Source organism: Dendropsophus ebraccatus, chromosome 5 (genome assembly GCF_027789765.1).
Source record: "Dendropsophus ebraccatus isolate aDenEbr1 chromosome 5, aDenEbr1.pat, whole genome shotgun sequence".
Classification (NCBI taxonomy): Eukaryota; Metazoa; Chordata; class Amphibia; order Anura; family Hylidae; genus Dendropsophus; species Dendropsophus ebraccatus.
In genome coordinates this window covers 59916534-59939403 of record NC_091458.1, presented here as the reverse complement: position 1 = coordinate 59939403, position 22870 = coordinate 59916534, and the positions used below count along the sequence as shown (strand labels likewise).

The window sequence follows — 22870 nt, the reverse complement described above, 5'->3', positions numbered from 1 at the left end:
ATAAAGTGACTTTTATTCTGTCAAAGGGGGTAAATACTTATACTGCACTGTATATATTTCCCTTACAGGCTACTAAAATGTTTTGGTGGCCTCTAATATCAAGTAAACAACCATGTAGGTGGATCAAATTGCAAGGCCATCTACTACTGTAGATAAGATACTGGTGGTTTCATCAGAGCGGTGCAACACCTGTGTGAGTGAGGAGAAATAAATATGGCAATCTTTTTGCTGGGAGGAAAAATAAATAATAATAATAATAATAATAATAATAATAATAATAATAATAATATATATATATACACACACATTATATCTGTTTGTTGCTATAGTCCCTTGTGTCAAGTGGCCAGTTTCCTATTTCCTTGGCTTATGGTATTTAAGTTCCATTCTCAAAAAGTCTCCTTGATATTAGTATATCAGTCTGATAACATATGGATTCCCATTCATTAACATTTTATGTTTTTATAGAAAAGCTGATGTATTAGTATATATTAGTAGATTAGTGTCAGCTTGGAACAGAAGCACCAACATTCAGGCATTGTTGGACATATAGTTTCTTGAGACATACTGAAACCATCATTATCACCACAAAGTCAAAAAACATTAAGGGGACACTATTAGGGTATGTGCACACTACGGAATCCGCATGGATAACTTCCAGCAGTTTCTACCACTCGGCCCTCGCCCTCCTACTTGAAGTTCAACCTGTCCTATAGGCTCTATTCTATGCTCAGACAGATTCCGCCATCTGCCCACAGAATTCTCATGTCAATCTTCCTGAGCATAGAACAGAGCCTATGGGACAGGCGGAACTTCAATCAGGAGTGAGCATGGAATCCACTGAAACTATTATCCATGTGGATTCCGTAGTGTGCACATACCCTCACTGAAAGGGCAGCAATAGGGGGCAGTATTATGGTTGTATGCCTCCTGCTCAGTATAGTTTCCATGTAAAAAGAGATAGGGATGAACAACAGGTTCTAACGTAGTCAGTGCTGATCAAGGACCCAAAATAAAGTAACAGAAAATCCGTAGCACTCGTTTGATATGCAAAGCGTTCAAATTAGGGATGGTCCGAACCCACCGAGGTTCGGGTTCCCGCTGTCTGCCCGCTCCGTGCAGCGGACGGATACAGCGGGAGGACCATAGCCATAGTCTGTATCCCAGTTTTCCAGGCGTTCCTCCCGCTGCACGGAGCGGGCAGACAGCGGGAATCATTGCGGAGGGTTCGAGTTCGTACGAACCCCGTCCGAACCAGGTTCGGACCATCCCTAGTTCAAATGTTTATTTAACAGCGTAAAAAAAGGGCAAGGCCAGGTACATACAAAATCAAGCATCTCACTGGTGCAATACAGCACAATTTATTTTCTTGCAACTACACTACAGCCCATTCTGAAACGTTGAAAAAGACCCTGGCTAGGGTTGAAACATCAATTAGTCGCAACAAAGTACTGTAAATTGCACTATATTGCACCAGTGAGGTGCTTGATTTTGTAAGTACCTGTCATTGTCCCTTTTTAATGTTGTTAAATAAACGTTTGAACACTTTTCATATGAAACAAGAGTGGTACAGATTTTCTGTTACAGTATAGTTTTTATGGCATCCTAGTGTATGGTCATGTAGATAAGCCAGAATTCCTGTCATTTTAAAAGAAGACCCTGCTCCTTTATAGTAATCTGCAATACCCTGGCTTCTGGTCGTGAGCAGTACCCCACTAGTACCCCACTAGTAATAGAGTTTTAGAAAAGCGTCCCCCAACCTGTGTCTCTCCAGCTGCTGCAAAACTACAACCCTCAACACGTCTCAACAGCATTCAACTTCAAGGACATCATGAGAGTTGTAGATTTTAAACAGCTGGGGAACCACAGGTCCCCATTTAATAACATTTAACAATATCAATCTGCTAAGAACAAACCCTTCATACCCCTTTGATACCATGGTCCATCAAGACAAAACACAAATCTTTCTTATAACACAATGAAAAATAGTATTTTATTTTGACTAACAGACCGGAGCTGTAACCAATCGCCAAAATGCTTTTTACATTTTACACACAATGATTTGAAAATTATAAATACACAGAATCATTCAGGACATTCTGTTCTAATGAAGGAAGCCTAATTTAGGCATAGTCCTTACTGTCCAAAGAACTGATCAAATAGTCACAGTGATTCAGCCTCATATTTACCATCATCCTCCCTACAGAGGAAACAAAAAAATAACCCTTCATTCTAATAGATATTAAAGAAATAAAAAAAAATTAAAACAAAGACAAATAAAAACAGGGTGCGTTATTTATTATGTATCTCAGGGAAGAATAAGCAAGAGCACCTGTCATCTACCTTTTATAATTTAACAAACTAGGATTTTATTAGGAACCAGCATCATGGTAGGCGTTTCACTAACTAAATGTTTGTCTCCAGTGTGTATGGGGTCAGGTGGTTTTCAAGTACCATCGTCTATAAAATATACTGAAAAATGCCCTCAGTTGGAAAATCTTTTATTTCCTTATAAAATTGTAAAAAAATGTACCATATAAATAATTCTGAACAAGGAAAAAAAAAGAAAGTCCTGAAGGGTATAGATGCCCTACCGGCTGACTAAAAAACAAAAAAAAAAAGTACAGGGCGGCCAAGTGCATTTGAGGCGGTAGACAGAATAAGGCGGTAGCCTGGATCCTCACAACACGGTAAGGTTTTTGCTGGTGGATGTGGTGTTTATCTCCTGCAGAAAGAAGCATGTACTGGTAAGGACCAGTATCACTACACTCCAGCAGGATTGTCTTTTAAATGTAGAGAGAGAAAGTGTAATCCAGTGTAGAAACCCCTCAATTTGACCGTACATTGAGGAAGGACACCTTTATACGCTCTAAAGTTACTCCATAGCTTTCCTACTGCTGTGGGTGTTTTTAGACTTAAGGATCCACAGCAGATGGAAATCCACAGTATCCTCAAGCTTGCTCTAGATAATAACTAGGAGTCCTGGGATTTTGCTACAAATAAGCAAAAGCAGCATGTCACGTCACAGAAGAACCCCATGAAGACTCCACGACTACAAGGATATGATCATTGACAGTATATCGCACACTTGTAGTGTATTAAAGAGCAACTAGTGCAAATCATCCTTGTTCATATCATCTAAACATCAGTAGAAGGGGAACCCCAGCAGCCACATTGTTCCAAAATGTCCCACTTATTTCAGAGTTTCTTTACGCATGTTTTCTAATGGTCATGATGTTCTGGTTTTTTTTGGTTATTGGTTCTTCCTTCAAGGCACCGTTCTAAAAATGTAAACGTATCAGTGGAAGTTAAAAGGTTGTCTGGTTCCTGTGATCACTTTTATCTTCAGATTCCTCAGCAGGATCCAGTGGAATGAAAGGCACTGAAGAGACTGAGCCCCCCACTTACAGTCAATATCTATGGGGATTAGCTAAAGCCCCAACGTTGATGTACATCCCCAGGGTTGCACTCTGTAGTGGTAGGATGTTCTCCTCGAGAGGTTAAGCATAAATTTGAGCCAGTGTTTTTCAGCAATCGTTCCTGTTTAGAAAGAAAGAAAAAAAAAAAAAAAAAAAAAAGGGTCACAAATGCATTTCTTGTAAAACAACTCTCATGGTATTATTGAAGACATGGAAATTTAATTGGGCCCTGTCACTTTAATGAAACTTATGATACATCTTATAGACGGCTGAAGTGTGGGTGTCCAGACCCCCACTGATTGATAGATAGAGCTGGGAGAATCGTTCTACTAATCGCTTTACTCCCCGGCTTGCTGCAGAAGCATCTCTATTGTAAGTTTATGTAGACAGTCTCCTGCTGCGTGATCATAGCAAGCCAGGGAGAGAAGATAACGGCTGAGCCCTTCTCCTGGCTCCATCTAGTGATCAGCGAGGGTCTGAACCCACTCATTCAAAACTTTTAACATGTCTATAGGGCATGACAAAAGTTGTTTTTTTTTTTTTTTAAGTGACAGGGACATTAACATGGATCTAACCTGTGCATGAGCCCCCCCATATGTACATACATACATACATACATGCTGACAATTATTTTTTACTATAAGCATCTATTGTGCTTATAGGGTTTTTCCAGGCAAAAAACACTCATGAGCTATTCTCAGGATAGTTCTTCAGTCCCTGATAGGGGAGGTACTGACAAGTAGTCAGCTGTTTAGTGCCTGCACTACAGAAGCAGTTCTCTGTTCACTATATAGCAGTGGTGACTAGAGATGAGTGAACCGGGTTCGGGTTCGAGTCCATCTGAACCCGAACAATCGGCATTTGATTAGGGGGGGCTACTGAACTTTGATAAAGCTCTAAGGTTGTCTGGAAAACATGGATACAGCCAATGACTATATCCATGTTTTCCACATAGCCTTAGGGCTTTATCCAACTTCAGCAGCCACCGCTAATTAAATGCCAGAAGTTCGGGTTCGGATGGACTCAAGCATGCTCCAGGTTCGCTCATCTCTAGTGGTGACGCATAACTGTAGCTGATGTGCAAGTGAATGGCAGCCTAGCTGCGGTAACCAGTTACTATACAGTAAACTGACAACTTCTTCCTGTGCCATTGACTGTGTATTCCAGACACTGAACAGCTGATCGGTGACCCCGACCAATCAGTTACTGATGAGCTATTATTTATTTTGACCAGAAAACCATTTTAATCATTGGTATACAATTATCACTGGTGAGTTTAGATGAATATTACTCTACCTTTGTGAACTCCCACTCTTCATTGCCCGGTACGCTTGTCCCTTTTCCCTTGTATTGGCACTCTCTGAGCTCTACTTGGCCTGGGCCGTACTTGGAACATAAGCATAGCTGCTTCCCTATATTGTGGCGCAGCTCCTTTTGCGTGGTATATTCAAAGTACTGCAAAATAGAGAGATTTATTAGTCAATGATACTGAAAAAAATTAAAGAAAAGAACAAACAATACATTTTATAATAGCTTTTGTAAAATAACACCAATAGTGGATTGTGGGAAAGTGCCAAGTGTACTTTCCAGTTCCTGCCTGCAGATGGGGCTGTAGCTATAAAAATTTAAAGACTACAGTTTAATGGCTATAAGAAACCTGTGATAGGAGACAAAGGTCTCAGGGAGTTCACGCCAGATTCTGGCAATATATCCATGTACAAGTTACAACAGTGGCCCCAAATGTAGAAGTTTATTTTGTTATATAAAATTTTTGAAAATGCAGTAGACATACTGTATACTAACCTAAACCAGTCAAACATATTCTATACCACATAATGCTTTTATGGCATACATCAGGCAAAAAATACTTATTGGGCATGGTTGTCATATATGTCAAGATCCCAAGCCTGGTATAAACAGAGCCTTACACATTTATGGGAAAATTATGACTGTAGGGCAAAATGTTATTTCATTATCCTTTCGACAAAGACATATCTTGTAACATAATGTTGTATGCGCAGTATATACTGTATTACAACAATTGGAAATCCCAAATTACTGGTTAATTCAGAGCTTTACACAACCAGCTCCGTCATCTTAGTAAGCACAGAAATAGAAGTCCCTAAGCCTGAGGGCTCTATAACACGGAAAGATTATTGTGAGAAAACTTATTGTTATATCTTTGAATTTAAGCAAAAATCTTTCCTTGTGTATGCAGGCAACCACTAAGGGCCATATTACATGGCAGGATTAGGAGGAGGAAGAGAGCACCAGCCTGTCCTCCTCGTACCCCGCTGGTTATCTGTGTGTAAGGAATGTGCGCGTGTGTGTGTGTGTGTGTGTGTGTGTGGGTGGGTGGTGGGGGGGTCTGTGTGTGTGGGGGGGGCAGTGGTGTTGTTGGCTGCCCGGACAATCCTTAGATCCGTGACCAATTGATGAGAGTGGCATCAGACCATTGTAGACCACCAGCATGTTGAAAGACAATGATCAGCTGACATCATGTCGTTGCCTTTTAACATGACCTATTGACCTATTACCAAAAACGATCTTCATCAGCTGGCCAAATAAGGTCGATAAACGCTTGGTGTTATAGAGCCCTAACGAAAAATTGTTTGTATGTCATTGATTTAATCTTTTAGCTGACCATAAAATTATTGTTAATCGTTCTCAAATATTTCGGTGTATGTACACATTGTTCGTTCGATATCACGATTGTTCACATGCTAGAGTATACAAATGCTTGTAATTACGATTGCAATCGCAACTAACTACTATCTTTCTGTCTATCATGGAGAATGATTTTTTTGCAAAAGCGCTCGTTTGCAATCGTTTATCGTTAATCATGAAAATAAAAATTGCTAATAGGACCCTAAGTGAAAGATTTTGGTTGTGATATTCCTAAGTAATACATTTATTGTTGCAGGTCAAGGCAAAAAATAACTGATATTGACAGGGACACTACAAAAAAAAAAAAAAAAAAAATCTAAAGTTTTAATTAAATTATTTAAATCTAGTCATGGACATAATTTACAGGTTATATTAGGAAATATCTTATATGGCAGTTACATAATACTGTGTTTCACTGAGAATAAAACTCCCTCCTTAAATAGGACACCCCACCTACTCTACCCTCTAACCTAAAGTAAGGCATCCTCCTGAAAGTAAGGCACCCCCTACATTACACTAGAGCACCCCCCCAAAGTAAGGCAACCCATTCCCCCCACCGCCACCCAGGACTCACCTAATCCCCTCGTGGACCTCCGAAACCGGCACCACAGGCAGCCTGGTCCTTGGCCCCCACGTCCTCCCCATGTCCCAATGCACGCCGCTGAAAGCCTGACCTGTCGCGCACGCCTGTCCCGACGCTGATGGTGAGTATTCTGGGGAGGTCAGGGGCGGATGTCTTATTTCTCTCCCCCTGGGCACCTTCTGATTTTCGGGGAAGCATGGTATTATAATAAAAATATCATATTTAAATGGGTAATTAAAGGCTATGGGCACTTTTGTACAGCTAATCATTGCGTTGCGGTGGGACAGTGCACTGATTGGCTGAGTGGGCCATCAGTGACTCAGGAGCCGGAGAAGCAAGCCAGAGTGCGGGCAGGTACTGTATGAGCTTCTTTAAAGGTCCGGCAGCTGATTAGTTAATAAGACAGAGGGGCTACATTCTCGCAGTGGATTAAAAATGCAGAGGCCATAGGGCACAGCTGTACTGCATATCGCAGCCGATTTCGTTGTGGAACTCGCAGCGTGAAATCAGCTGTCGATGCAGCAAGTGTCAGTGCAGCCTTAATAATAATAATTTTTATTTATATAGCGCCAACAGATTCCGCAGTACTTTACAATTCTGGGGGTACATACATAGACAGAAAGCAGACATTACAGAGATATACATAGAATTATGCATACATGAGGAGTGAGGGCCCTGCTCACATGCATGAGCTTACACACTATTAGGAGGGGGTGCGAGACAAAATGGCAGAGGGGCAAAGTCCTTCCTTTTTAGCATGAACCGGCCATCTTTATAAATAAGGCAGTGCAGTTAAAAGGTGGGTAAACCAGTCACCAACCAATGCCTGCCTGCTACAGGTCTAAGTGCTTGAATGCCTGGCGTATGTATTTGGGGGAGGAGGGGGGGGGGGGCAATTTAGGGAACCTGGTATGCCTGCTTGAACAGATGTGTTTTGAGGGCACGTTTGAAGCTTTGGGTATTGGAGGTGAGTCTGACAGTCTTCGGTAATGCATTCTATAGAACTGGTGCAGCTCGGGTAATAGCCTTAGTATATCTTTATTGCAATATCATATGATGTAATAAAAATTAATATTGGTTTTAAAATGGTTGCACACATTTAAATAGGACTACTTATGTTACTGTTTTAATTGTGTGTACCTGGTTTCCGCCCATGCCATGGCAAGGGTACATGATTAAGGGTTTTCCTCCATGGTTGTTTTCTCCAACATCTAAGCAGCTCTGAGATCCTTCATTTTTAATCTAGGAGAAATATTAGTACATTAGTGCATACAATAATATATTTAGCATACTGTAAATGACTTATTGTACAAGTAACCCCCTGTGAATAAATACAAAAAATTGTTGTTTCTCTTAAGGGATGGAAGAAAGCTTACCTGACCTGCTTACAAATTATTCACAAAAACACAGCTGTTTGGCCATATTTAGCCGTATAACTATAGGGGATGCACAGAAAGAAATTACATCCAGACACTGCTACCTGAAGGACCCAAAGGCCCTTATATTACATTATATATAAAATGGTAATATTTTAAAGGTCTTTTCCTAGATTAAAAGTTATGCCCTGTCCACAGGATTTCACTGAATTGAACACTTTAACCAGCAGCCGACAGTGTCTTCTTTGGCTGCTCTCCTTGAGATCAGTGATCTGTTTGCCATATTGGTCTACTAGGCATTACTCCCATCTAGCCAGAATCCTGCTCCACACTGATGAGGGGCAACACCCAGAAACAGCTGTCTGTGGATGGATACCTGGCTTTGGTATTTCCCTGGTCACATCATCAGACTCGCAATGGAGTTGGATACTGAGAGAAGGGGCCACTTAAAATGGAGTATTGGTGGTCTCCATACAGGAGCCATCCTTTTGCTGGGTGCATTCCTTGGAGGGATATCTGGTTAGTCCCATGTTTTGAGACTTGTAACTGAGGCTCTGCAGACCTCTTTGCATATTGCTGTCCACAGGATTGGGGGCAACTAACTGGATCATTAGAATGGAGGCCCCTTGCTCCCCCTTTGAATAAAGTAAAAACAAAGATTGTTATTTCCTGTGTCTAGAGATGAATACTAGAAAGTGTTCTTTTTTTCTAATCTATATTTGTTTTCTCCAGACTATTTTTTTGTATGGGGCATAGTTGTCAGCATGCTCTGTGGGCTCATTCCACAGTAGAGTTGAGTTGTGAGCAACAGCTATTGTGTGCACCTGTGTTATCTATATACTGGTGTCACTTTTCACTGTCCTGTTGTCTGTTTTAATAAAAAGGGCACTGCTGGGAAATAATGTCAGGACAGGGAGTCTCAGCCTAATTTTAGGCCTAGGGGCAAAATGATCTGCAAGATTTTACTATGGGAAATAAAAAAATAAAAAAATATTATATATATATATATATATATATATATATATATATATATATATATATATATATATATATATATATATATAAAATCAAAAATGCCTGAAGTATTTTTAACATAAAAATTTGATTTTTTACATTAGGTCAGAAATAGGTCGTAGTGCATGTTCATATTAGTGGGAAATTTGCCTGTTAATGGGATTGTAGAACTATTGACTTACTGCTCCATAATATGTTGGTGAGAGGTCCGGTATAAACATCTCAGGGTAGACATTCTGCAAGTACCATGAAAAGTTCTTACACTTTAAGTCTTCCTTCAGCCTCAGTCTTGCAGTTAGATCTCCATAGTTGTTCTGTGAATATAAATACAATTATAGAAGGTTAAAGGGGTATAAAATTTCTACAAGAGTGTAACTATTCAACCAACCCATACCATTTTGATTATATTGTGGATAGGGTTTTTTTGGTATGTATTTTGTTTTTAAATAGTCTAGTCCTATACCTAAGTTAGTGCTAGGTAGACACTCAATTTTGCACACAATTTTGGGATCTGCTGGCCCTACAGGTAAGAATTAAAATGAGTAGTCAGACTGGCCCACCATCGTACCAGAGCAGTGGAAATTATTGGGCCAATGGACAATAAAGATGCTGCAGAAGACAGTCTTAAAAAAAGCTACTTGACATTATTAGTGTCCATTCCTGGCCAATAGTAACAAATTTTACAATTTAAATGGTGGATGTGCACCTTATGGAATTTCAGAATTATTTTCTCTATTATGTTAAGAAATGTTAGAAAAAGATTGAGAAATTTGCCTAATGGTTATAAGCAACTCAACTTTAATTTTCTTGATTTTTTTTTTTATACATTACAAAAAAGTATTATGGAGGTATACACATAATTGTATGACAGCATAGGATATAGAAACTTGTTCAACTTACCTCTCGAACCATTTTAGCAGCTTGTTGGTTCCTTCGGTAGTAAATCTCTTTATAGTTGTCCATCCAAACTTCTGCCAGTCGTACCTGGTTTCTGGTAATCACTTGGGTACCCTTGGGAAATGTATGAGGGCTTTTTGTGCGGAATACATGGCCAACAACCGAACATGGTATGATCTCCAGCTGTCCACCACATTGCCAGACCTAAAATGAGAATATATATATATCTCAATCAATAAAACAAGAGAATCATATGGCAACAATATAGTCTAAGTAAACATTACGTTTGTTCTGAACTTAATACTATTGAATTAGATGTATTAGTTTAGACGACTGTCCCATGTCTATAGATCATGGTCCCTTTCACTCTCCTTTGTAAAAGAACTAGATATATTATAAAATTTGCATAGCAAAATAGAACAAAACGGATCTGATATCCGATATTACATAACTGCACGATACATAAAATCTACTGTTTGAGCTGATCTATGTCCTCATTCTAATCGCTGTAATATACCTAACAATTTAATTTTTTTATGGTAAAGTCTGAGGACATACCCTAAAAGACATTTCTACATTCTCTCCTCCCCAGATTTCCATTTGATCATCGTAAGAGCCAATGTGTTCAAAGTAAGCCTTGGAGATAGAAAAAAGGCCTCCAGCAAAAGTTGGTGACCTACAGAAAAAAAAAAAAAAAAATTATTGTACTCAGCAATTATTACACTCGCCCTTAGCATAGTTCATGCATATTAAAGGTTAATAAGTTGATCACAAATAGAGGGCAGCTGGTCCTTGTCAGGACTTCACTGGTCCAATGTCATTTCAGATGATTGATATAGGTTAATGTAATTTGTAAGTACTGCGGTTCTACAATATCATATGAAAACAGGTCAGGTATAAAAGACATAAGCAAAAAAGTACCTCTATGGTGTCATTTATACTCTGAAAACAAAACATTTCAAAACAAAGTGGATCTGCCAACAGGGAAACAGGTGGTGTAAATAAGGCCAGGGCTAGATAGGGTTGGTTATCATGATTTTGGATATACTTCTTATACTACTTATTTCAACAGTCCCATTTAATAGTGAGATATAAATCTTTATGTTATGTTGCATAACAGGGGACGTAGCCCATCACAGTTAGAGATCAGGTTGGTGCAGCTAATGTCCTCTTTATCTAGTGGCTGTCGGTTAAATCGGGTAGGTTCAAGCAGGTGGTCCAGGGTGAGTTGGTAAACATGGGAGTTGGTAAATATTGGCCACATCCATTTTACCCTTTTGGACCACATCAACATAAGGCAGGCATCTGGCTAGCTATGTGTGATTCTGCCTCCCTGGTGACAAGACTATCTCTGCAAAAGAGTTGTCCTCAAAAAGGAGGAAAATCGCCTCCAAAGTGCAATTGACATAAGTGATTTGTGTAAGCGCTAATCAAAGATAATCATGTGCTTATCAGCAAAGAGCAGGTTACCTGGGTGAGATGCCGTTAAGCAGAAGCAATTTTCTTCCATTTCGAGGGCAAACTTCTCATCCACAAACTCAAGTTCAGCTATCTGACAACAAACCCCACATAATAGCATCTAACTAGATAATAGGCAAGGTTGCACTATAAATATGTCATATAGCTGTGTATTATGATTATATGGATGTTTTATTAGACTGGTTCTTGCAATAACTTTGCTTTGTTCACCAGACTGCATGGTCTGGTCATAGACTTTCTGTATCACATGACCTCCAGGTCAAGAGGTAAAACTGGAAATTATCTATACAAAATATACGCTCCAGTAGCTCATATCTGAAAAACTGGTATGTGCACCCACACGCAAAGCAATGCCCCTTCAACTCCTTAATACAGTATTCAATTATATTCTACATTCATATTGTTTGTACTTCGCTGTAAAAGCATAGATAGCTCAGTATCTAATTTTTTTAGATTTTAGATCCACTGTTCAAATCTTTCCTAATGGCCTGTGTGTCATAGTGACGTTCTAGCCAGGGAAGGCAAGGGCGTGTAAGTAATGAATCAACTTGTGTTCTAATAAGCTGAGATAACACAGCTTGTTGGCAGTGCAAGTGCATATGTCATCTCAGCCACACAGCTGGACCCACCCTCTGTCACTGCACACAAGTAATAGATCATCTCTGGCTCTATAAAGCAAGTGACCCATGTACCTGTTTAACACCCAACTATAGATTAGCATCATTATTTTACTGGTATACAATATTAAAGGTTGGTAAGTGCCACGTGGAGAACATCCTGACCTGCTAACTCAAAAGTACTTGGCTGTAGAGAATGGTCTCATAGGTAGAACTATTCACAGTGCAAGTAGCTGACGGTGCCTGCTTATATAAATGGTGTTTAATAGCATCAGCTATACAATCATACGTGCACTTTATAAAACTGTGCAACCCAGAAATGCAAAACACAGCAATGGATGTAGCGAGAAGCAGGATGGAGATGAATTAAATTATCCTTACAGTTGCAAATGGGCTAAAGCTAAACTGTTTACGTCCGACAGTCATTTTTGAATAAAACCCTTAGAGTAACCAATAGTGGTAAAGCCCAGAGTTGCTCTAGGCTCAAATAAGCTTATTTGCTATTTGTAAAAAAAGTACTAGAGCGTTGAAAGGAGTGTCGCTACCTTGGCAGCTGGGTGAGCTAGATAAGATTTTAATGAAGTATGCAATTAATCTCAAGGAGGTTTAATAGCTGCGGAGCTATTGAAAAATGCACAACTTTATACTGCAGCAAATATACATGCAAGGATTATCTAGCGTCTTGTAGATACTGTATAGCTTATAATAGAGAGACCAGGATATGAAATGGAGGACAGCTAGACCAAGTGTATTCAAGAGGTTCTCAAAAATAGAAACTGTAGGTGGCTAAACGTCATTTAAAATCAAATTTATCCAAACAATGAGGAACAAAATAAACATACACTGTGTATCAATCCTGTTCTCTGATAATACTATTGATTTTTTTTTTTTATAAAATTGTATTGCTCTAAAAAGGAAATATTTTTATCATGCATTTATGACAATAAGTCAAGAAATAGTATGAGGGATACCCTTTTGAGGGTAGTTTACCCAATTTCTATCTGATTGAAAGTCATATTTTAAGGTGATCTTAGTATCTGGGTTATTAAAGGGGTTATAACAATGTTTTTTGTCCAGGTAATTGACTATGCACTTTTATTCCTCTATCTGTAATATGTATAATGACACTTACTTAATAGGATATGTTTCATCCTTCCGTCTTTCTTTCTCATGGGCTGGAATTGTTTCCCAACCAAACGTCAAGCTCCAGTCAAAGTTGCCCCGACTATGGTGCTTTCCATACTGTACAGGCTTGGAAAATTCAAAACTGTTAAGGTCAATTGTTGTAATATCTGGGCTGACCACAGCCGTGTTATCTTCAGCAATTCGTGATAGTAAGGGTTCCAGCCAGCCATGGAAACATTCACCTTTATAAATGAATTAAAAGGGTACATTTAAATATTAAGAGTCACTCCATCATCTCTGTACATCAACTAGCGCAGTGATTTTCAACCAGTGTGCCGCGGCACACTAGTGTGCCGCGACACATGGTCGGGTGTGCCACGGGGAAAGTTCCCCAAACTATGGTGCCCCTGTGTTTTGTTCCCCGGCAATGCACAGCGATCAGTGGCGGATTATAATGTGGGCGGTTGCGTGGTGCGCTGTGGCGGGCCGTGATGCACGCATCCAATCAATGTGTGCGCTACGGCCCGCCGCAGCGCACCGCGCTCCCGGTCTCCGCTGATTGGAGGAGCACGTTCGGGCCCTACGGGCGGCCAGTAGGTGAGGCGGACAGCAGCGGCGACCATCTCGGAGGAGGTAAGGAGGAAGGAGGGGGGAGAGAAACCTGGGGATGGGGGAGAGAAACAGTGGAGAGAAGCAGGGGGGAGAGAAGTTTGGTGGAGAGAAGTATGGTGGAGAGAAGCACAGGAGAGAAGCATGGGGGAGAGAAGCACAGGAGAGAAGCATGGGGGAGAGAAGCAGGGGGGAGAAGTATGGTGGAGAGAAGCACAGGAGAGAAGCAGGGGGGAGAAGTATGGTGGAGAGAAGCATGGGGGAGAGAAGCACAGGAGAGAAACAGGGGGGAGAAGTATGGTGGAGAGAAGCACAGGAGAGAAGCAGGGGGGAGAAGTATGGTGGAGAGAAGCACAGGAGAGAAGCATGGGGGAGAAAACCAGGGGGGAGAAGTATGGTGGAGAGAAGCATGGGGGAGAGAAGCACAGGAGAGAAACAGGGGGGAGAAGTATGGTGGAGAGAAGCACAGGAGAGAAGCATGGGGGATAAGTGTGGTGGAGAGAAGCACAGGAGAGAAGCATGGGGGAGAAGTATGGTGGAGAGAAGCACAGGAGAGAAGCATGGGGGAGAGAAGCGCAGGAGAGAAGCAGGGGGGATAAGTATGGTGGAGAGAAGCACAGGGGAGAGAAGCACAGGAGAGAAGCAGGGGGGAGAAGTATGGTGGAGAGAAGCACAGGAGAGAAGCATGGGGGAGAAAACCAGGGGGGAGAAGTATGGTGGAGAGAAGCACAGGAGAAGCATGGGGGAGAGAAGCAGGGGGGAGAAGTATGGTGGAGAGAAGCATGGGGGAGAGAAGCGCAGGAGAGAAGCAGGGGGGAGAAGTATGGTGGAGAGAAGCACAGGGGAGAGAAGCACAGGAGAGAAGCAGGGGGAGAAGTATGGTGGAGAGAAGTACAGGAGAGAAGCAGGGTGGAGAGAAGTACAGGAGAGAAGCAGGGGGGAGAAGTATGGTGGAGAGAAGCACAGGAGAGAAGCATGGGGGAGAAATATGGTGGAGAGAAGCACAGGAGAGAAGTAGGGGGGAGAAGTATGGTAGAGAGAAGCACAGGAGAGAAGTAGGGGGGAGAAGTATGGTGGAGAGAAGCACAGGGGGGAGAAGAAAACAGGCCCAGGTATAAATACATTTAGAATCTATATTATTAACTATATGTATAATATGTTCTGTTTTAGTGTCATTTTGTGCCATTTTGGTTGGTGGTGTGCCCCGGGATTTTTTAAGTATAAAAAGTGTGCCGCGGCTCAAAAAGGTTGAAAATCACTGAACTAGTGTATGCAAGATTCATAAAATAAAACCCAATTGCCTCAAGGATCATAAACTGTGCAATAGTAAATAAATGGGCCCTGCTAAAAAGGAGTCTAAAATAACAAGTTGTATATGGGAGCACACATACATGACTCACATAAACTAAATGGAAAAATACATAAAAATTTACACAGAACTTTTCGATTTCTCAGCTGCAATTTGCTCTTTTCGCAGGCAACACATAATAATAGATTATAATATGATAAACTCTCCCATCATTGTAAATCAACTATACAGCTCTGTAAAATAGTGTTGTGAAGGATGATTTTTAAAAAAGGAACTACTTAAAAGCAATATACAAGTCCTTTTACAGTATACCAATGAGTTATTTTTGCTGCCTGTGTTGCTGTGTGGAGATATACTGTACCTGCCTGGGGGTCCTTTACATTAGTGTCCACATAATGATCTTTACATGTCATTTTTTTTGCGGCCGCTATTAATTGAACAACGGCTGTGCAGAACTGACAGTTCACACAATGGAAAGTGAGCTCCGGACACAGTTTCCGTTGTGTGCTGTAGTGAATTGGGATGCAGGCGCACTCGAATGTGCTCGCATCCCAATTAAACAGAAATGAAGTTCATCCGGCCAGTACTGTAGTACCAGCCGGGATGAACTTCACTGACAACAGCCGTTCTGTGACACGGCCAGGTCACAGAACGGCCATTGTCATACAGCACGTGAACGCGGCCCAAAGCTGTATCATTTACGCCGCCAAATGCATAATATATCAGCTGCTGTCTTCTCTGCTGCTCATAAACTCAGGGTCCTTTTACACATACAGATTTATCTAGCAGATTATTGCAACCAAATCCAAAAATGGATATGAAAAGAGTCTGTTTATAGTCTGTTCCTGGCTTTGGCGTCAATAATTGTCAAATAATCTGTGCGATATTTGTGTGTGTGTGTGTGTGTGTGTGTGTGTGTGTGTGTGTGTGTGTGTGTGTGTGTGTGTGTAAAAGGACCCCAAGTTCTCAGCTCTGATCAGACCCCAGTGCTTTAAGGTTCTCAAGAACAACTAAATTAAAAATGAGAGGGAAAGACCAGGACTATGCCTTTAAATTAATAGATGGATATTAAGACTGTAGCTTACAAAGAGTTTAGCTAATTCATCCCTGTCTCTGATGAAGAAAATACAAGTTTTCATGGAGAAAAGTTCTGCCACCCCCTTCACATCCTATTATTCATTAATCCAATGCTAAAATGCCTTGCCATGGTAGAGTCATATAAAAGTTTTAGAAGCATAGAATGGCATAGATGGACCGCATAGTCCCACATAGTATGTGTACCCTAGACCTTAAAGGGAACATGTCATCAGAAAATGGCCTACTGTTTAAGTTAAATGAAGCAGATCCCAGACTTTGGCCTAGTCAGCCTTACGGATAGTCAGGCCCTGGTCTGAAGTGCTTTAATACGAAAGGTGCCTTGCCCTGAAAAAAAATATAACCTAATCTCTCCAATGATCAAAAGAAAGTATTGTTATACTAGTGCACCTGTTCACAGAGATTTCCTGTAATTGCTGGCACTTGTCTACGTCAGAGGAGATAAAGGAGGGGTCAAGAAGTAGTAAAGTTGTTAGGTAACGTGGCATTTTCACTCTCTGCCATCATTGTTCTATTGTCTTACCAACCAGCAACTCACCTGCAGAATGGGGAATTACTAAAACAGACATCAATGACTAAGCTCATCCTGTGCTGTAACACAAGGAATGTGGAAACGCCATGCAAGGAAAAACAGGTTTCCCTATCCTGACTATGCACAGATCTATTTTATGGTCTGAGGTAATAAATGAAAGTGCTCCCTCCCCTCCTCTTACACGAGTACTTGTCATAATGTGCCATTAACCTGCGGACTAATATTGACTCATTAGTAGACTTACTGCTAATGCATGAAACATAATACATATGTATTTTCTGACACACCTGTGAATTTTATGTATGATTGTTGTTAGCCTCTATGAAGAGATATCATGAAAACAAAAAAAGCTTCCCACTATAGTGTGTCCATTTAATGTTCAAGACCTCGACTGTCAGAATAGAAAGTGGTCAAGAAGGGGTAAGCTTGGTTCACACTGACTTGTATGGTAGGCTTATTTAAAGGGGAAAATTTTTATTAAAAGTATTGTATTGCCCCCCCCCCCCCCCAAAAGTCATACAAGTCACCAATATAGACTTATTAAGGGAAAAGCTTATAAAGTGTTTTTTTTCCTGCACTTACTACTGCATCAAGGCTTCACTTCCTGGATAAAATGGTGATGTCACGACCCGACTCCCAGAGCTCAGCGGGCTGTGGCTGCTGGGGAGGATGATGGCAGAGGGACACTGAGGGACACAGGGCACTGGGGGGACACTGAGCATCCCTCTGCCATTATCCTTTCCAGCAGCCACAGCCCGCACAGCTCTGGGAGTCGGGTCGTAAAGTCTTGATGCAGTAGTAAGTGCAAGGGAAAAAGCACTTTAGAAGCATTTCTTGTAATAAGTGTATATTGGTGATTTCTATAACTTTTGGGGGGGGCAATGAAATAATTTAATAAAATTTTGGCCAGACTTCTCCTTTGAACACAAGTGCTGGGTATGTCTGGTTATTGCATTATATTGCTTAAAAAAACCTCATTTGCCTGACAGGGCCAAAAGTGTGTAGGTCATTTCTCCCTGTTTGGTTATATAAGGAAAGGCCAAGGCAGAAAAGCCACCAGGGACTGTTCCAATGCAGTAGCCTAACAGTGATGTCCAGTTAGCTTTAAATTAGAGATGAGCGAACCTCGAGCGTGCTCGAGTCCATCCGAACCCGCACTTTCGGCATTTGATTAGCGGTGGCTGCTGAAGTTGGATAAAGCCCTAAGGCTATGTGGAAATCATGGATATAGTCATTGGCTGTATCCATGTATTCCAGACAACCTTAGGGCTTTATCCAAGTACAGCAGCCCCGGCTAATCAAATGCCGAAAGTTCGGGTTCAAATGGACTCAAACCCGAACCTGGTTCGCTCATCTCTAACTTTAAACCCATTCACTACACTGTACTGGTTAAAAAGAATTATAGGACAAAAGCATTGTGTGGAACACTTCTGACAATTATAAGCGGCACATATAACACAACTTACAATGAGCATCCAGGAAGGTCAGCACCTCGCCTGTGGCGACACTGGCACCCAGCAACCGCGCAGTGATTAAGCCTTTCCTCTCTGGCTGGCGCACAACTCTTACAATCTGCAGGGCCTTCACATAGTTATCCAACTCCTCTTTCAAATATTCTGCAGAGGGAAAGAAGCCAAATAGGTTTATATAAATGTCACATAAATCATGCCTATAGACATCTCAAATCATATTATGTCCAATAACAGTTACACGTTTCTCAAGAGAACTCTATAAAGAAGACATTGCTATTTTATAACCATATAAAGGATATTCTAATTGAAGCAGTCTGAGCTGTCCAGCTTACTGAGGCACTCACAGAGCTATATATATTATACGCAACCAAGCCTTAGCATACTTGTATTGCCGTTCATCCATGAAGCATAACAGAGAAGTGAACTTTATTTAATCTCTTGCTGTTCTAGAAAGTGTCCCCTGGGCGTTGCCTTATCAGGGAAGTGCCCTAGCTTCTCATCACTAGACCCTCCAAAACTCATCCCATTTGGTCTATGGGGCAGTTGTAGTATCCCCTCTGTTATATAATGACTAACACCGACTGGTCTCTGACCAACTTACAGTGATAATTGGTGACAATACCAACCCACGACTATTTGTCAGTATTGGTGGACTTAAAACTGTCTATTTGTATCTATATTGCTTACTGGCATGTTTGGGAGCAAGTGCTCATTGGCAAGGGCGTTCCTAGGACCTGGCGGGCCGGGGGACAGCAAGGGGTGCTGACAGCTAGGGGGTGCCCGGCCCCAGCGCACTCACCGCACTCTATTGTGACCGCAAGCATTGTTTTGCTTGCGGTCACAAGAGGTCGGCTCTTACTGGCTGCCGGGGGTGTCCTGTCCTATCCCTGGCAGCAGGCGCATCTGAATGCTCCCTGTGCACCTGTGGCTGTGACTTCCAGCACAGGGAGCGCTTATTAAAGACACTCCTTGAGCCGGAAGTCCCAGCCACGGCACACAGGAGGCACTCTGATGCGCGCGCTGCCGGGGATAGGACGGGACACCCCCAGCAGCCGTGCATCAGCCAGGGCCAGACCAGGAGGAGAGAGGCTCGACAAGGGAAGTGGATGGCAGGTATGTTTATTTTTCTTTTTTTTATCTGCTGTGCACAGAGGGAAGAGGGGGCCATCTATAGGGAGACTAATATATATATTTTATTTTATTTTTTTTATTGGGGGGCAAGGGGACATTATTAAAAGGTATATGGGACAATGCAGGACACATTATTATACGTATATGGGACAATGCAGGGGACATTATTATAAGTATATGGGGGGCAATGCAGGGAGACATTATTCTTATATGGGAGGGACAGCAGGGGGCAACCCACATACCTACTGACTTTAGTGCACCAAACAGCAGAATTACTACAGTTTAGTAGTCTAGGAAAAGGCAAGGAAGTTGCTGAAAATGTGCGGAGCCAAGGATGTTTGTTTGGCAGGTTCTGAAGAAATTAATTGTAGCTGCAAGAAATCGTTATGGTGGTCCGGGCCAGATGGAGAGGAAAAGGAAAGTGATGCCTCAGATCAAAGAAGATGTCACTTGTGAGTCCATGTATAATGTTTTTGTACTCAGGAGAACATTATTTGTCAGGGGTGCAACACCACTCTGTTCCACAATAGACACACTGCTGGGGGGCGCTTTTATCAAGATTCATCCTGTTGCCAAAATGCCTTAGAAACTGCCCTGCTCATTGGTGATCTCTTGCATGTGACTGGAAGGACACAGGCCAATCCGCATTTTTAATATTGGAAATCGGTATGCCTAGATATCCCTTACTCCCCCTGTAAGAGACATATCTACCTTGTACATATGTAAATATAACACAGTGTTGGTGCGTTTTCATTTGTCACAATAAATTTGTTGTCTTATGCTATCCCTTCTCCAGTATTTTTATTTTATTAGCTCTCGCACACTCCCTTTAATTTGGGTATAAACTAAACAAAAACTATAGAGTCTATGCCAATTATTGCACCTCATCTATAGTGCCCAAGTGCAAGTTCTAAAAGTGAATTCCCAATAATTTGCCACTTCCAAAGCCCAGAGCACTACTCGAGCAGGAATAAGCTTGTCTGGTGAATACCTTCAGTATTATCTTCCTGTAAATGGATTTTACAAATTTAAGTACTAAATAAAATGAAATCCATCTGCAAAGAGACAAACTACTTTCTGTTCATTACATTCTACGGGGAAGCAAAATTAGAAAATGAAGTCTTTTGTTAGGACCTAATTCTGGAAACACAATACCTTTAATCATCTCGGATACATAGACTGCTAGATAGACTAGACTTGTCAGAGAGACCCTGGCAGACCTAGTGGAGTCATTCGCTTCATTACAAATGTCAGATAACCATATCTTTTATTGACTTGTAAACATTAACCTCCTACTATAAACAAATCCTAATGCAGCAGTAATAATATAACTTTTATGTGTGTATGATCGTAATATGTACCAAGGATACTGGACTATGGTATAAGCTTAAAGTGTACAAGTCATTTCAAACAGCTCTTCTGAAGTCTATAGTATAGAAAAATTTTATAAACTCTGTAATAGGTTTTACTAGGCAAAAGAGCTTCATTCTGTATCTAAATCACAGAGAAGCAAAACAAAGACAGATTTAGGCTACATTCACACTCCTGAAGTGCAACCCGTGGCCGTGGACAGCACTACAAATGTGCATTTGTAGTACATGTACATTGGCACATCATTAGCATAGCAATCCGGCACAGTTCATGGCCCTATACGCATGTACGGAAGAGTGAACATGGTCATCAAACAACATTGGTCCCATGTCCTGTCCACAGTTGCGTGTCCGCAATTGTGGAAGGGACAACGGATGTGTGAGTGTAGCCTTTACTAAGAACATAATTGAGATATATATATATATTAGTGCAATTGATTATAATGGAACTGATATATGTGTGTTGTAAAACAAAGTTTAAAATGATGCACTTTAAGTCTGTCAGGTGTGCAACACCTCCTTGAAGAGAAAGAGCTTCCTGTTCCTATCCATAGTGTACCCTGGGGTCGGGGATCGGATGAGTGCCTACTATATGGGGTGGCCATATAGTCCAGTTAGGCTGATCACGTTTTAGGTATTGATGTACAGTCTATTGCAGAGCCTTATTCTGCGGTGATGGTACAGCAGGATCATCTGATCACTGGGGGACACAGCAATGGGGCACTCCCTGTAAATGGTCTTATATATTAATACAAGTGTACATGTTCTTTTCAAAAGCCAAATAGAAAAGACTGGTAGTAGCAGCATCCAATGAGTTATACATGAGTGATCAAATCACTGCTACATTGGAAAATGAGAGCAGCTGTCTACATATACCCACTTAACTTTTGGCATAGACCAATATTTTATTTTACTCAGGGCATAATATATAGCAATCTTTTGTTGTAAAGCCATTGGAGGATTCAAACATAATAGCAAGCAATGCTTATGATGCCATGGACAGTGCACTCAGAGAAGGTAGGTTGAGCGTGTGCTGCTGGCTCAAGGTAGCTGATCAGTGTTCATAGTATTGGCCCCACTTACCATCTGTACTAGCGTCATCTACCATAATGACCTCTTTCAGAAGAATCGCAGGTGACGTGTGTAACACACTGTATACTGTTCGCAGGAGGGTTGACCAGGCCTCATTGTGGAAGACTATAATCACACTTGTGGTAGGAAGTGAGGGACAACGCTTGAATTTCTGTTCAATGCACCTGAAATACAGATGTAACATATTGAATGTCAATTTACTGAAGGGAAAGGATGAAGAATTTAGTTTAGCTTTTCTTAGCCATCTTGATACTGTATCACTAACATAAGACACGGCTCCCAGCTGCAGAAACATTACAAGAAAAACCCCAGTCAAGGAGCTATACTGTCCTCTGAGGGGCGGCCACACTGCACAGACTTGTTCTTAGCTTTTCAACACCAGGGTGAATGGTTCTTTTACAGGCCACATACCTCTATCCTAACTTCAAACAAGGGAAATGTTCCACATGAGAGCTCAGGTTTTCCTGCTGCCTTCAACAGGAACAATGATGCTCCTTTTATTCTGCTTGCTGACCAGCCATGGAGACAGCTGTTACAGTTTTGAGATTTTTTTTTCCAGTTTTCGAAAAGGGAAATTGCTAAAAGAAGGGGTGACTTCCCCACGTCAATTTAAATTGGTTTAGGCTCTTTATTCTCTCATTTGCTTTATTGAAAAGCATTCTTGCACCCGCAGGGATCTTACTTTTTTGCCTCCATTGTCACAGACACACCTGCCAGGGCAAGGACAGACACCCGCTGTGGAATATAAGCTTTCCCAAATCTTTCGGCTACTGGAGAAAGGCTCCCACAGATACAGCAATTGTTAAATGCAGCCTGATGACCCACTGTAGCATGTAAAAGTGCAGTTATAAGATCCAAATGAAAGCCGGGTGGCAAGCTGACTGTGTGCATTTACAGGAGATTGTGATGTCAGGCCATGCGTTCCTAGTTTATATTCCAGGCACGGTGGGCTGGGTACTATACAGGGAGGGGCTGAGGGCTATTCACAAGATGCTAAGAGTGGTACTGTACTCACTCCAAACTGCAGTTACACATGAAACAGAGCCAGGCCCCAATACACATGAAACAGAGAGGCTTCATCAC

At 41.4% G+C, this 22870-nt stretch overlaps 1 protein-coding gene across 2 annotated transcripts in view; it reads right to left on the bottom strand.

Annotated features, from left to right (window-relative positions):
• Window positions 1–1964: 1964 nt before the first annotated feature.
• GALNT6 (polypeptide N-acetylgalactosaminyltransferase 6) overlaps window positions 1965–22870 on the bottom strand; it is a 42052-nt gene continuing 21146 nt past the window's right edge. For both annotated transcript variants that reach the window (XM_069970305.1, XM_069970303.1), the window contains 9 exons: window positions 21779–21951; window positions 18189–18338; window positions 13185–13419; window positions 10515–10632; window positions 9960–10160; window positions 9242–9373; window positions 7810–7911; window positions 4716–4874; window positions 1965–3540 (listed from right to left, as the gene is read on the bottom strand). In XM_069970305.1, coding sequence (XP_069826406.1) covers window positions 3427–3540; window positions 4716–4874; window positions 7810–7911; window positions 9242–9373; window positions 9960–10160; window positions 10515–10632; window positions 13185–13419; window positions 18189–18338; window positions 21779–21951 — 1384 coding nt within the window. In that variant the 3' untranslated portion in view covers window positions 1965–3426. The remainder of the gene's footprint in view (window positions 3541–4715; window positions 4875–7809; window positions 7912–9241; window positions 9374–9959; window positions 10161–10514; window positions 10633–13184; window positions 13420–18188; window positions 18339–21778; window positions 21952–22870) is intronic.